The 16,503-nt window shown below is 42.5% G+C and overlaps 1 protein-coding gene across 1 annotated transcript in view; it reads left to right on the top strand.

Annotated features, from left to right (window-relative positions):
• Positions 1–16,503, top strand: part of LOC135251695 (brain-enriched guanylate kinase-associated protein) — a 66,261-nt gene that overhangs the window by 18,400 nt on the left and 31,358 nt on the right. Inside the window, exon 3 of the mRNA XM_064329373.1 lies at positions 15,393–15,554. Within this exon, the coding sequence (XP_064185443.1) occupies positions 15,393–15,554 (162 nt within the window). The remainder of the gene's footprint in view (positions 1–15,392; positions 15,555–16,503) is intronic.

The raw sequence follows: 16,503 nt of genomic DNA, 5'->3' as shown, positions 1-16,503 counted from the left end.
GGTAGATGAGCACCTGTCCTTGGCTCCACCCACATTTCACGACAACAGCATATAACAAAACTGCAGGGATGTAACAGGTACCATCGACAAACATTTTTATATAATGCCCTCTCCCGATCTGCATTGTTTTTATTAACCCTTGACCCTTAAGCCCCCGCACTACATTGTTCAGTGCTCACATAGAATATTGAATTCCCTCTGGATTCCCCCATTAATGGATTCCATCTGCAATGTGGTGTGTCTCATTTGAGGAGCGGCCTTGATTCCTTTTTGAGCTCTAATCTTGTCCTTTGTTAATTTGAATGTTATCGCTTTAAAGGCACAAAGGACTATCAATTACTCTGGCGAATGGTCAGGGAAGGGGGTGAAAGCTCTCATTCAGGAGCTATAGAATCTAATCTCACAGCGTGCGAGAGAAAGGGACAAATCTGAAATATTCAAACTACGGAAGGAGACAACACGGGCTGCGTCTAAATGTGCGTATTGAATTCGACACCACTGAAGAGAAATACAAGGTTCAGGCCTGATCTACACACTCTGAATAAAGGACCTCAGCAGTTTCATCCATAGCGTCACATGAGTATTTTCAGAGGGCATGTCTCATTCTGCAGGTCTCTTGTCCGACAGGAATCTCTGAAGTCATCGCACAGCAATCAGAATGATTTGCCAGTGTGCGAGGAATGAGCAGGTTGATATTTGAAAAAGTGGCAGAAGACTTTTGAGAAATCAATGAGATGCCGGCAGGGGGTTCGGTTATTTCTGTTCAGTTCATGGGTGGTTACATAAGGGCTTTTTAAGAGACCTCCTTTAAAGTGACCCTATTGACCGTGAACTACCACTGACATGTGCAATATAGAAATAATCTCGTCTGCAAAGCTTCACTCTCACAATCGCAAACTCACAGTACAGACACACACACAGACTCACACACACACACATGCAACACAAAACGGTAGGACAAGTCTTGTTTTTATTGTGCGTGTCAATTCATTAAAAATCAACGAGAACATACTTAATGTATAAGAGTTTTTCATAAATATGATATAAGCCTGTGTATTGAAAGTTAATGGGTAGCAACAGCTCAAATGGGTTACTCTTTTATCACTAGTCTTAGGGAGAAATCCTGTGTGTTTTACCATGAAGAAACAGGCACACACAGAATCACAGCTCCCTTTACCTCTGCATATAGAGACTCTCAGTATTGCTCAGGTTTTTTTCCCATGCTGTTGGACCAGTGCTCAGAGCATAGCCAGCGCAAAAGATTAATGTGAGCTTCAGGGGTCCAGCTTAAGTATGCATCTTCCCTCACATTACAACACTTAGTGTTAACAAGCTGAGCAATCGATCTCCATGGACGCATGAAGAATTTTGGTCATCAGCTCATTTATTATGATGAAAATCACCACCCCGTGTTTGTGCTCATGATAGTAATGTCAGGGCATTCATGCTTGGCAAATGCAATGGCCATTCGGTCCCTGGGGTCCTGTTACATATGTCAGAAATAGCAGAACGCAAAGTTTTGTTGGGTTGGGTACCTGGCCTGTTGTGCACTGTCGTATGGAAATGGATAGAGGGTTTGAGTTCCATCCACCCAAAGCTTTATTAATACTCACTGTGGCAGGCAGTAGTTTTGCAACAGAGGCCCTGACATTGGATATGGAAACAAGGGTCCTCATTAAGTAGGTATTACTCCTTACTGCATGGTTTATTCATTTCCCAGATTGTGGAGACACCCCCAAACAACAGGAAGGAGGACATAGAGACTGACCGGGTCACTGGAAAATACTGGTCTGAAGTGGGTGCCCAGAACACTGACATTGAGTCCAGTTTTTAATGGGGACAAAGCAAGTATAGCACACAGCAGATTATTTCTGTGAATTTGTATTAATCAGGAGCTGCCTCACCCCTTAATATAATCATTTCCAGTGCTATCCTGCGCTGTGGTAGAAGCCGGTGAAGGTACATGTCATTTGGAAGCATCGTCTCTGTTTATTGTGTGAAATCAGAGATGCTTTTGTGCTTTTTGTTAATCTCAGTGTGTGCATTTTGCCCAGGCGTTCCTTCGCTTCCTTATTCTTTTTTATCATGCCTGAAAAACTCGCCAAGCTGTGCTTTCTTGAAATGCACTGTGAATTCCACTGTCCACAGATTCTACCCTTCTCTTCTAATAGATGGGAAGAAGCTAATGGTCTGACTGGCTCTAGTCCAGGTAGTTCTCTCTTTCTCGGGGCTTCAGCTCTGACTCTTTCCCATACCACTGAAATCAAGTTTCTCCTCCATTACGGTTGAGACTCTGTGGACTAGACTCTACTTTCCGTGCCGGATATACATGTATTTATGAGGACTCTTTGCTCTTTCCCTTGTTCTTAATACACAATGTTAAAAAAAGCACAAGCCCCAGTGACAGGGCTGAAAGGCCAAGCGGGCCCCACATCCCTGTGTGGGAGTCTGGCTAGACAGACTGTGGCCCAGCCTTGGGTCCAAGCTCCACTCCTTCCTAGGCTACACCCAAATGCAGTCTTCATCTAAGCTGCCATGTGAAAAACATCATGCCCAAGGAAGGGTGGCTACATGGCTTTAGCTGGAGACTGAAGCCAGGGAGGGAAACATCCTGGGCATGGAGTAACCAATGAGGTCTCACCGCCCAGAATATAACTCATTATGGGACTGGTATTGTGGGCTGTTGCAGCAAAGCCCTTTTCCAATTGTGGTATTTATTACTATCAGTGTTTATTATCATACGAAAAACATGTGTTTGGTGTTTGATGGTTTTCTGATAATATTTCAAATTTATGTACTTAATTTTCTACAAAACCACATACTAAACTTTGACATGGAACTTGTGACCTGGATTTCATGGTTGCCTTTGCTCAACCCGTCTAGCAAGACTGAGTATATAATTTTAAAAAGTTTGTGTTGCCAGTTTTATGCTGACATCTGTGCACCTTAAAGTTAAGACCCTACAAGGTGTTGATTATAAATTACTTTTAAAATGCACAATGCATGCTGAACTGGAGGGTTTAAGCTCAACTAGCTGCTTTGGCAGGGCTAAGTCTGTGAGAGAGTGAATCTGAGAGATACAGTAAGCTGTTGAGCCTCTATTAAAACCTAGAAATTTCCAACAACCCCCCCCCCCCGCCAACTCAGTCCAAAGTCTGCCTCTCACTGGTGTCTGCACTAGAGCGTATGGAAGAGGCCCTGCCAGGAGAGATACGAAGTATGTCACGACAGGGCGTCCGGGCGTCTCTAAATCCTCTGAACACACCGAAGCTTCAGGGCAGACCACCTCTGGTCCCTGAGCATAGAAATGTGCTGAGAGACACGTTTCCCTTCTCCTTCACAAATTTAAAACTTTCCCCTCAGTCCACACAACAAGGGATACAAGTGACCCCCTGATCTGTTGCAGGAGGCAGCAGGATGTCATCACTCCAGGAAGCCGGTGCTGTGGTGGGTCCATTACTGATAAACACAACAGCCCATTAGCGAGTGTGCAGATGTTGCTGCAGTGGGTGGAAGTGGGCTCCCCTGGGCACCGCTGGGCTCGCTCCAGGCAGACTCTCCATTAGCCCTCAGGGGTACCGAGATTTCTGTGAGATTTTAGACTCCTGTAAAAGGTGTGGTCGAATTTGTTCTGTTTTTCTCCACTGTCATAGCCCTTTCCACTCACTCTGCCAGACATGTTCCTTCACTGTCATGGACACACGAGGGATACAGTATGTCCCTCATTCCCTCCCATGGTGTCTTTCTCTGTTTTATTGTGAATGTCATATGAATTTTTCTGTGATCGTAGAGTACGCAAAAAATAATTCATTTTTACTTCCAGAATTGTATTCTAATAAATGCATTCCCAAACCACCATGCAAAATGCGACTCAAAAAACAAGAATGAAATGATTACGGCTACTATAAAATGTTGTCTTCAATTTAAAGAAAAATAAACTAGTCTCCAAAACAAGGTTAACGTGATAATGTTCATCTATATACAGTACTGTGCAAAACTCTGAGACCAATGGCGAGTTATTTATTTTTCAGTGTCAGAAAATAATGCAGCAAAAATATTTAGCACAAAATTACACAAAAAACTTGTACAATATCACATTTTTCAGTATTTAGTGTGTCCTCCCTTTGCCTTTATTAAAGCTTCCATTCTTTTTGGGAAATTTGCTCTGAGTTTTTCAGAGAAATCTGCAGGGATATTTTTTACATGGTTCTTGTAAATACCTCCAAAGTTCAGTCTTAAAAATTGGTTGCATTTTCTGCTTCTCTTGGTTCAAGTAATCCAAATAACATTCAATGATGTTGAGGTCTGGGCCAGTCCATTGTTCAGAGAACACAAGCAGCTTGATTTTCTTCATAGTGTGCTTGGGGTCATCTTGCTAAAGAATGAATTTGCTTTCAACATTGTCTATAGGGCAGTGCATGAAATGCTAAGATTTGATTGTATTTTTTAGCATTCATGATGCCTTCAATCAAAACCAAATCACCAGATTTAATTCAGATGTTCTTATACAACCCCAAACTTGCACTGATCCTCCACCATGCTGATGGTTATAGACATGGTTCTGAGAGTCTTTTATTGCATTGGCGGTGGGGCTGCCTTCTTCACTTCACTTCACAGTCACTTTTGAAGGCTAACTGTTCTAACGTAACCTCACTGACACTGGTTGTAACAACTTTTGTTGGGAGGATACATTTGGAACTTGTTTGTTGATTGGAAGGATGGAAGACTTAAAGTGGTAGTAGGGTGCACAAAAGAAAGGTGGACAAATACCGATATATTTGATATTACATGTAGTGGTGGAGGCTTTTCTGTAATTTTGTATTAAATATACAGTATGTTTGTCAGATAATAAACATGCCCTGAAACACACACTAGTTGATTTGACTGGAACTTGAGCAGAGGAACGGGTGGTTGCTGACTTTTGCACAGTGTCGTGAGTAGAACGGTTTGTGGAAGAAACTCCCACAGTGTTGTGTTATTTGGGAGAAGGCTTTGCTTCTGTCTCTAACAGGCTACATTATGAATCACCTTCTCCATCTGTCTGGAATTCCTGGACCAAGCAGCCCTGCAGCGCCACTGAATACACATATCAAACTCAGCCAATCAGAGCTGGCTTGCTCCCGCCTGCATTGTGAATCTGTGCCAAAAATTGTATATTAACAAGATGTTACACTTCCTTCTGCCGTATGGGCTGGATTATCATTGCCATTATTTTCGCTGGATACCCAGAGGGAGTGCAAGCGCAAGCATTCATTCCAGAAAATTAGGAAAAACACCTATTTTCCTATTTGTATCACCACAATCTTAAATTGCAGAATATATTATCGCAATTTGTTTTGATCCCTAAAACAAATAGCCTAATGAGCCATTTGATGCGTTTTAGAACACAATTTAAATTCTCGTTTTGTCAGCTTAGTACATTATTTTATCACCACATAGACACTTGATAGCAAAACAAATATTTCAGGAAAATCACCACTGAGCATATTAACAGTACCTTTGTCTGCACGCAGTCTCACATTTGCTCCAATACACAGCACACGTGCCGTACATGCATGCAGTAATTGGCGATGCAGGGCCCATACTGTTGCGGTTTGATAAGTTTCCCGTATTCATGATAAGCAAATTACATACCGCTGCTGAGATGCAAAATTGTTTTATATTGCCAGTTCTGCATCAACTTTTAATAAAGGGATTATGTTCTAATGAAGAGCAGAGTCCCTGCTGGGTTGTTTGGCTCAGTGAGGCAAAGTGGAGCTACTTTTGTTCTCGCCTCTTGGCCAGGGCTCGCTGTGGCTGCAATCCCCTTTTGAACAATGTCTTCTCGGAGAAGAGACTTGGCATCATCTGTTTTCTCCTGTTACTTAATGCCTCCCAGGTTTCATATCCTGTTTATTACGATCCTCTCTGAGCCTTATCTGCCGTGCACAAAAATCTATTACACCGGTAATTGCTTTTGGTTGCTTGTAATGAGTTTTGGAGAGGACAGGCTTCACTGGATTACTTGACTGGCCAATGGGCAACTAAATACCTTCACCCATATGCGTCCAGTGCTCTGGCTGTGTTTCTTCGTCTTATCAAAGAGCATGTTACATCAGCACCTGAGAAAATATCAGAAGCGTCCTAGTGAAGTGCATAAATAGTCTCGAGATTTAAAACCTTACTCAGCAAACAGCATTCGTGGGTGAGGCCTTGTCTACAGCACACAGAGGTGTGAACACTGTTGTGAAGTACCAATTTGTCGATCGTGGGCAGCATTCTCGTGCCCCCTTGACAGGAGTTGCTGGGCAAGTTATTGATGCACAGTAAAGAATGACAGCCTCGTGGTTGTTAAAACTTCAGAAAGGCTCATTATGTCACTCACGGCTGCAACCTCGAGAGAAGTTTGGGGTCGTTATATCTCGGGCCGCCATTATTGATGGGCTCCGCGTTGCTTTCACGTTCGTCCGCATCCTCCTCCTCTGACTGATTCAGAGAGGGAAGATAATAAATCCTTGTGACCTTTCACCACATGTTTAGTAGAAATAAAGGATGCTTAGCCGTAATTAAACTGAGAACCACGGTAATTACCGGGGTGTGAAAGAGATGCGCGCGGAAAAAGGTGAGACTCTCCATTTATAATTCAGCAGCCTGTGATTCATGTCTTGATAAGGACCCTGTAAGAGTGGCTATTCCAAATGCCACTGATATTTTATGTTTAATAAATGTGTTTATCCAGACACACCGTACAGTATTAACCATGGAGGTAGGCAATGGCTTTTAACAGAAACAGTGGCATAAATCTATATGGCAACATAGCGTAGGGGGAATATTTTACTAAAGACCTCGGACAACGAACGGGAATGTACATTTTTTTTGTTCTGGAATGAGTCATGGCTCTTTTATCATTTCTTAAAGCACACTCCGCTCCTTTAAATGTCAGAGATGAATGAGTAGTCTGTGCACGTGTGCCCGTTCCTGGATACACTCCACAAAGAGCCAGGGCAAGTGGATTCGTCCCTTCAGATAAAGGGAAACGAGACTCACGAGGGAGAATTTTCTTTTACCCTCAGTTGAATACCGCATCACGGCTCAGTCCACCGAGCCACCGGAGGGGTGGGGGTAGGTGGGGGGGGGGGTGGGGGGGATACGTTGCCAAGGCGCACCAAAGGGTGGTCCCCTACCTTGAGCCCCCATCCTAGCAGCACCCACCGACTCTTCCCTCTGTTCCTGGCAGATAAGATTCCACCGGCACACACTCTCAGCTTGTTTCTTCTCTCTGCTATCTGCCTTTTGTTTTCTGCAGTGCAGTGTTGAAAGGAGATTAAAAAATAATAGGTGTTTGTGTCTGCGGAACAGAAGCAGGCAACAAACATGCCATGGTTTGTCATCACTTCACTATTAAACAGTAGCTTTGCCTCTCTGCAGAACTCGATAAGGAGGATAGAGGCATTTTATGGAAATTCTGGCTGAGGCTTTGGGGCTTTGAGTGCAGTGGGAATACTTTTCCAGGTTGCTAAGGACTGTTTTATCATATAATTTGTGTCATGTAGGTGTGTCACCAACAATAAAGTAGGTCTGTTTGAGGAAAAATGGAAGCTGTAACTCCATAATGAGAATGCAGATAACATATTTCTTGATAGGACTTCTGGTGACAGCAAATGCAATTGTGTTATATACTAATATTAAACAGGAAATGGTTTCTCTTTTAACATAGTATACTGGTCAAACTCCATTACCTGCAGTGCCAAGATGCGCACCATAGAGTGCAATCCTGTTGATAAAACCATAGATTTACATAGTTATGTGGTACTGCATTGTTTGTGCCCCGTGTATGCATCCAAATGGTAGCCTGAAGCTTCAAAGTAAACTTATCCATTTCATGCTGGTGATGCTCTGCAAGGTCTGTACTGCAGGGATCTTTTGCTCCTGCTTGTTTTGGGGGCTAGTTGCCATAAGTTTTTTCTTCTGCATTTGAAACACACATTCAATTGGATTCAGATCAGGTGAATGACTTGGCCAGTGAATAATTTTCCAGTTTTGGGCTTTGAAAAACTACTTTGTTGCATCAGAATGTTTGGGATTGTTGTCTTGCTGCAGGATGAAGCGCCGTCCAAGTTTGGACACATTTGTTTGGACTTGAGCAGATAACATGCTTGATAATTCTGCTGTTGCTATCAGCAGTTCCATCATCAATGAAGACAAGTGAGCCACTACCTGTATCAGCCATACATGCTCAAACCATAACATTCCCACCACGTTTCACAGGTGAAGGGGGTGCTTTGGATATTGGCCAGTTCCTTTGGACCTCCAAACTTTGCTCTGGCCATCATGCTGATACATGTGAATCTTGATCCTGTCTGTCCACAAGGCCTTTTTCCAGAACTCTGCTGGCTCTTTTATGTACTTCTTAGCTGTAACCTGGCCTGTTTTTGTGGCTAACGAGTGGTTTGCATCTTGCAGTGTAGCTCACATGTACCCTGAGTTTTGTAAATTAACAAATGTGGAGACCCCGATGGAGTTACAGAACAGAGCTTCTGAGACACTAGTAATATTCCCTACGGTCTGTGACATGATGAGATATTGCCATCCATGAGTGACTAATTTCAATGGGAAAGAGAATTTTTTGAAGGAGCATCTGTTCTATGTGCGTGTGTGAGTAGGTGGATGTACAACTATGTGTCACTTACCAGCTGCATTAATCACAGGTGAATACTATATTAACACACCATCGTGTGTGCGTGTGTGTGTGTGTGTGCGTGCATGAACTTGGATACTAGGTAATGCTGAATGCAGTGTTCTCTCAGGCTTGCCCTGGCCCCAGGCCATTGTTTCCTCCTGGTAGAAGCACTGCTGCTCCCTTATCCTTCCTCAGCAATTTCTTTTCCCTTTCTATGTGCCAGCTGCCTGGCCTTTTACGCCAAGATCTCATCAAACTGGTGTAGCCTACATTTTAATTTATGTCAGCCTTGTTCTAGTTCAGGCTACTATTTTTATATGGCATTAAAACTAATTTTAGCTACCAATATCAGCTGTAATGATGTCTTGATGAAGCTTATGCAACACCCCCCCCCCCCCCCACCACCACCACAATATTGCTGAAAGTTTGGTACTCCTTCATTTCCTCGAAACCAGTGTGACGCAAATGAAACAAATGTGCCATGCCCAATGCTGCCTTAGACATGACCAGATTCAAGGATGACTTCAGGGGGTAGTTCCCCATTCCTGAACTGCAAGATTTTTGCTCTGATTATATTATGGAAATAATCTTATATATGGAGCATTGGGTGAAAAACGTGATGTGCATATTGCCATGATGCTTTGCAGGATTTAAATGTTTTCTTTGATGGTTAGCTTCTCCCCTCCACGCAGGGATGGACAGATGCAGAGAGACTTGATCAAGCTGCATAATGAAGGTCGGGAAGATTCAGCCATACTTCAAAAGTGGAGACCAGTCTCTCCAACTGCTGCACAGAATATATGCATATCAATAGGTCATATTATAGCTCCGAGCCATGTCATTTGCAACACGTATTAATCAGGACAGTATGTGTGGGTACCGTGCAATGTGCATGAATCTGGCCATGGAACATTAATGTCACACAACGTGGAGCTTGGCTCGAGGTGTCCCCTTCCACGTGTTCTCCAAAGTACACTCTAAACAATGCACTCAGCATTCTCTCTCCAGCCACCCTTCGGTGACGTATAACTCAATCGAATGCTATGCAGCGGATCTTATTACATGCCATCGGATTTTTACAGGTGCAAATCAGAAGGGGCTGATAACCAGGTTAACTTGTGATATTAAAAGGAGGAGAATCTGTGAGCAGAGGGGAAAATGAACTCAGCCCAGCTTTACAAGCATGTTATTAAAAAGCTGAAAAGCTGGCCTAAAGTAAGCAGTCAAACATTTATATAGTAATGTGAACGCAACTGGGGAGGCCAGAAATAATTTTTCAGCCATAGCACTTGTCATCCATGTGGCACACCAAGAGATATGATTCACTCACTGAACCAAAGACCCAGGTTCCCAGCCAAGAGGTCCAAACACATGCATCATTCTCACCTCAGACTTCCCATCTTGAAGTCTATGTTTGGAACATTGTCCCTTTAATATTCTTCCCTGCTCTTTTTACTAAGTTTATGAACCGACATCACATTAGAATAAAGATTCCTTTTTACAGTATATTCCCTCTTTGTTTTGAAAAACAAGCTATATGATATTGAAAATGAACTGTTCCATCATTGCATTTGAAAGTCTTTTTGATAGTTCTTGTTCTGAAGCATATATGTTAATGCTGTCTTCTGGGCCAGGACCTTATCTTCTTTATTAGTTTGCCTGCTCACTCATGCTATTCAGCTCACTACATGTGCACTGTCCTAAGAAAATGCACCATATGTGCATGTCTAAACTTATGTTTTAAAATATGTTTGTTTCATTAGAGCTAAAAGAAACAATATTTAAAAAGTAATTTTTTGTATTTCACTATTTTCCAGTTGCATGGCTTTGACAAATTGCATTTGTCATTGGTGCTTGAACGTATTTCAATGAGTGCTGGTTTATGCATGGCTGTTTCCATGTGATGTTAAAATAGTGCCATTGACATGGGATGCTGCTGGGTGTAGCAACTATTTTTAAATTGGGGGTTTTTGGTTTTAAACAGGAGGATGGTATTTTTCATCCGCATTGTTCAAACCACAAGAATTCTTTTTCAAGTAAATCTCAAGGTCATATTTGTCGTCAGTTTCTGGTGAATTTCCAGCAGGACCTGAATCAGAGTTTTCAGAATGTAAGGCCATTGCGTGGGCCTGGGCTTAGGAATCAATGAAAATAAATGCAATGCTAAAGTAAGAGCCTAGGGATGTGTTAGTCTCTGCATGCTAATCTGTGTTGATATGTTAGCGTGGTTCATAAGGGGATTTGATGAGATGCTTAGTTTCAACGGAATACTGAGGAGTACTATGATTTAATTTGATATGCTATGGTTTGATATGCTCTGTATGCCTTTTAAACACCTTTTCGAAGTGGTAAGTAAAGGTAATGGTGAATGTTACAACAGAGGTGATGAAGGAGTATGATTGCTGTGTGACCACAACCCTGTTTCTCTGCTCTATTGGCAGGATCAACACAGATAGAGAGGTACTCTCTGGCTCCACAGGGAAAACATAATCTCCTCAGAAAGAGGGCACTAAGGGGCAGTGCATCAACTTCCTGTCCAGAGAGTAGTCACACATGAATATCAATGCAAAGAGAAAAGATGAAAAAGATATATATTGGGAAAACATCACTAAAAAACCCCAGAAATGGTTGTAAGCATCAGAAGAAAAGGTAAGAGCAATGGCACACATCTGTCATAAAGCCATCCGCCTCTGATGTCATAAAGCCATCTACCACCGATGTCACCAAAACCATTGCTCAATGGTAGGATTAATGTGGCTGATGCAGTAAACTGCTGAACAGCCAAAACATTGTGCACTTTAACCGTTTATTCTCATCCAGTCCAAGCCTAGCACAGGAAAAACTGTTTTTTAGCCATCACTGTAAATAGTGTACCCTGAAGTTTATTTGCTTTAAAACTGGTGTTTCTTGCCATAATCTATGCTGCCAAACTGTCACATCCTCACTTTATTACTGTATTACATTTTGAGTCCTGGAGCCAATGTGCATATAGTTTTTGCAGAACATGTTTCCTCGGAGCCCAATGCTTCGGAGCCCTGGACACACTCTCTAATATGTCCACATACTTAAGTATCGCACAAGCTAGCAACACTCACTAATACCAGCAAATCCTCCATTCATTGCAGTGTCTGAACAGAATTAGTTCTGATTATCCTGTGATGGGATACAAGTGAAGCAAGCTTGAAGGCTTGCAGCGGGAAGTGGTCAATGTCACATTGTGAGCTGCTGTCTTTCCCTTCTCCCAGTTGAAAAGGTGAACAGTTGCAAGTGTACTCCGGTGTTGCTCTGTCTTTCTCCTCTCCCGGAGGGAAGTCATTACCATTCCGCCCCCGCACGTCAATAGAGGCCCGCAAGCTCGCCTTGGCAGAGCTCCTCCATCGGAACTAAATCGAGCTTCATCTCTGTCTCGCACCTTACTCCATTTTAACTGGGTGTGTGTCTTTGCTGCTGAGCTCTGCAGAGCACCTTGTGTTTGCAAACATATTTTAGCGCGGTGACCTTCAGCTCTGCTTGTGTGCGTCACATTTTTAGGGCCTTCAGATAAAAGTATTGGTCTGGCATTTTTCTTATTTGTGTCCGTGTGCTTTCAGATGAAAGAAGGCTTTTCACCAGTTTAATATATTCCGGATAAAAATAGACATACTGTATCTTTTCCAGTTCATGGGATGTGGTCATTTCGGGTTTTGCGTTACCAACAAGAGAATCTAGAGAATAGGCAAAGTTTAACAGGTAGAGTTTAACAGCAATGAATTGTGATTGGTCCCAATTATGAAATAATCACATTATTTAAAATCAGTTATCGCATGAGATACAACATAAGAAAGCTTCTCTATATCTGTAAATGTGACTGATGATGCCATTTCAGGCTAAGAAACAATCACACTTAAGCCAATCATTTCTGATGTGAAATGTGAAATAATGCCTGCGGTTTTTCTGCCACTTTGAGAGCTACTGTGGCAGGCTGCTCTTGCTACACTGTTATTACCTTGATATGATAGAATAGTTTAATCAAGTGAAAAAGTCACTCAGCACAGAGAGACCGAAACATTTGACTTTGCATGGAACATGCAACAATCACAATTCATTAGGATCTGTATGATCTGCTGATATGGTTCCCTGTTCACCTTTGAATAACACTGCTGAAAGTTGTCTGACAATAAGGGTTTTGACTACCTGCCAGTTTTATGAAGCACTTATAATGATATTAACTGATATTGCAATATTAGAGCTTTTTCTACCATTTTAAAAACAAAATGTTTTAAATGTTTGACAAAATCTCTCAATAGCATAATTCACAAGATTTGAATTGTGCCGGACGGGGCAGGGCGGGGGCGAGGATCCCACCAACTGTTAAAAGGGAAATAGCTAACATAGTGAAAATAAATGGAGAATGCAGTACTACCTACATTCATCGGTAGTTGCCTGTTGGCCACCATGTTTTCACGTAAAGAGCTAAGGGTAACCATATACCTGTGCACCTTGCCTCATAGTAGCAGTCTCATTCCCAGACAAAACAGCACTTTAGAAGTGCATGCTATGCAGCATTTTTTAATATAGAAAAGGTAGGCGTTGATTATTGACCATTTGATTTTGGCCGAAGAGTCTCTGTTGGATAATTGTTTTGTTTTTTTAATAAAAACATTTTTACGATAAAAAAAAAATTCCCAAAAGGTCTCTTAAAAAAGGGGGAAATGAGGCAGGGGCTCCAGCCCCACTGAATCCCCTCACCACCACCGCTGCCTACCACCCATCCAATTACAGAGCCGTATAGCTAAACACAAAAACAAAGGAAGCTGATGGTGCATGTGAGGACCTGTGCTTTTCAAAGAAGTCACTCCAGCGCTGCAGTCACAGAGTCACTGTCTTTAAGTGGGCACTGCTCTGTGGTCTCACACTGAGTGTAATTGGGGGGAGTTGGACAAGGCTAATTTGCCCTGAGCTGAGCGTGGGCCGAAGGCAACTAGATCATTTGAGAGGAACCTGCTCTGGGAACCAATATTATCATTAAGGTGCTTTTCCCCTGCACTAGCACAATGCCCTGTGGAAATAACACTTATCGGGAGGCAGGGGATGGTGTTTTGTGAAATTTTGTTGTTGGGGAAATAATTACTTGGCTGTTGCTAGGGGTTGGAATGAAATGTTTGGCAGCAGTGTTTACACAGCACTGCGTGGGTACTAATGCTCTGAAAGTAGAGAGGATTCCCAGCACTACCACCTCACCAGTGCTGTACCACTTGTGCCGTGCCACGATTTACCCAATTCAGAGAGCAGAACAAAGATGACAGTTGTTTTTTTGGTTTTTTTGTTGCTTTTGGCATATCATTTGCTTACAAAGTAGTAGATGTACTAACAAATTTAGTGGTAATGTTAATTATACAGTAATAATGCATACCGCTTGTTGAAGTGTAAAGATTAAGGTTGTACTGTAGTTGATTAGTTGATGATTGTGTATGTTGATGGGTACGTATACAATAGTATAGCTCACTGAAGCAGCAACCTGCAACCTTTCAAATAATGCATGTGAGTCTATGTATGGGCATGTATGCATGCCCGGACCTTTTGAAGTGTGTTCTGTATGAATGGGTTCAAAGACCAAATATTACTTTTTTCTTTTATTAATATGTATATTCTATACAGTGATACACTGCATGGTATGTATCCAACACAGACATTTGAGTCCACTCTCTGCTCTCTTCACCCAATCTCTGTATGCCAGTGGAAAATGAATGAGTTCATTGTGAGCAGATTAGATTTTATTGAGGAGAAACTGCATACCGAGCAAGCTAGCCGGTTTCTTGTTTTCTATTATAGTTGTCGCTCGTAAAATCCACCTGAAACCACAATTTATTCTATTTTTTTACTTTCTACTATCAATCACCCAGATTACCTTGTCAGGAAAAGCTGTGCCTTTAATTACAGTCGTGGGCCTGAACATGGTCCACTTCATACTTTATTTTAGCCTCATCGTCCACAGAGCCCCCCTTGGTGATTCAATTAAGGAGCTCAGAAATATCCAGTAAAGGCTAAATCCATGGCTGCCGTTTTCCCCTTTGTGTCTTGAACCAGACCAGCTTCCTGGTCTTTGGGGATCCCTTATGTAATTGAAATTAAAAACCTTTTATGAGGACAACCTGTAATCTCTATGTAATTTTGGAACAATCCACTGCATAATAACATGCAGGGCCTCCAGTGTGTTATTATCGAGATCAAATGGCCATTTGTGGAGTTAAAATTTGCAGTGTGCTGCAGTTCTATATTTAATGGTCTTCACTGAAAGTAGGCAAAGGGGTTAACTCATATGCATTTCCCTTGAGCTTCCAGTTCTTCTGCTATTGCCTTTCTGTGTGCTAGGCCTGCGTGGATTAGGGATCCAGAACTAAGATACTGCTGCAAACTCTAATTTTCCCTCTCTGTTTTTGGCAGTGATTACATACTGTAGGTTTGCTTCTTAGATACTCTGTCACACATTCATTCCAATTTCATTATGCTAATACTGTAGCTAGTATGTCACTGTTAGAATAGCATCCCCCATATGTTTGCAGCAGTTCATTAATGAGGCCGTACACTTCAGTGGAGTGGCACAGCTCTGCTGTAAATCCACCTTGCATTCATTACGCTTCACTTCACACATAAAACATTTAATCTCATAGTTGGTAGGGACAGGAAGAGAAGCCGGATGGAAGTCTTTTTCATTTGGGTGACCATCTAAACTTCCTTTTTGTGCTGTGCTCAGCTCTCTACAGGAGCAGAAGGACGATCTGCGCAAAAGACTGTCCTACACCACCCACAAGCTGGAGCTGCTGGAGACGGAGTTCGACTCGACGCGGCAGTACCTGGAGACGGAGCTGCGTCGGGCGCAGGAGGAGCTGGAGAAGTTCACCGACAAACTGCGCAGGTGAGGGCTCCTCCACCCTCACTGGCCGTTCCCATTTGCAGGCATGGGTGACCCTCAGACTAGATTAAAAAAAACAATGTCCATCATTCACTTAAAGACCCCTTCCAGTCAAAAGGATGACGCCGATGCGGATGATGTTAGTGCGTTCTCTTAATGGTATTTCTGTTGTACACTTGTTCAATAGAAAAATGCATTGTCAAATCGGAGTATGAACGCTTTAATTTTGAAAATATTGAGCCTTCAAGACAGCTGTTGACAGAGCTTCTGTTACTTTGTTTCAGAAATATTTTGAGTAATTTGGAAAACAAACACCCAAGGGGTAATCATTTTATTTTGGGTATGTAATTTTCAGGCTTGTGTTAAACAGGGGGGTCCTACAGAAGGGGTTGAACCAACTATGACAACGTGAACCCACCATTTTCTCCTCCCATTATTAAAACGTGGAAATGACGTAATGGTAGTGAACATTTTTGCCAAATTCGTGACTCAGTCTCTAGACCAGTGGTTCCCAAACCTTGAAATCAAGCCCTTGATTAGTTGCATCAGGTGTGCTTGAGGTGGAACACATCAAATACCTGGATGCGACTGGGGGTCCCCAAGGAGAGATTTGGAAACCACTGCTCTAGACCAAACACTTCATTACCCCTAGCAACTGTTTTTTCCTAAAAGCAGCAGCAGCAGCGAACATTTGAAAACAATGGTAGTGAAGTAGCTAAGGTATTATTATTGCTATAACAGTGCCATGCAATTCAGTTCCATCTGGGAGATATGTGTGGCCCTGTGCAAAGTTGGCAGTGCAAGGCCTTTCTCATGAATGCACTGCATACAGGCATGACACCCATGCACACCTTTTGCACACAAAGGGTCTCCTTTCAAAGGCAAAAAAATCCCTGCCTGGCACGAGACCCACACAGGTGCAAGGCCCTGTGTGACCGCTCCATTCGACCTC

Source organism: Anguilla rostrata, chromosome 1, assembly GCF_018555375.3.
Source record: "Anguilla rostrata isolate EN2019 chromosome 1, ASM1855537v3, whole genome shotgun sequence".
NCBI lineage: Eukaryota > Metazoa > Chordata > Actinopteri > Anguilliformes > Anguillidae > Anguilla > Anguilla rostrata.
This window is presented reverse-complemented; position numbering and strand designations above follow the sequence as displayed.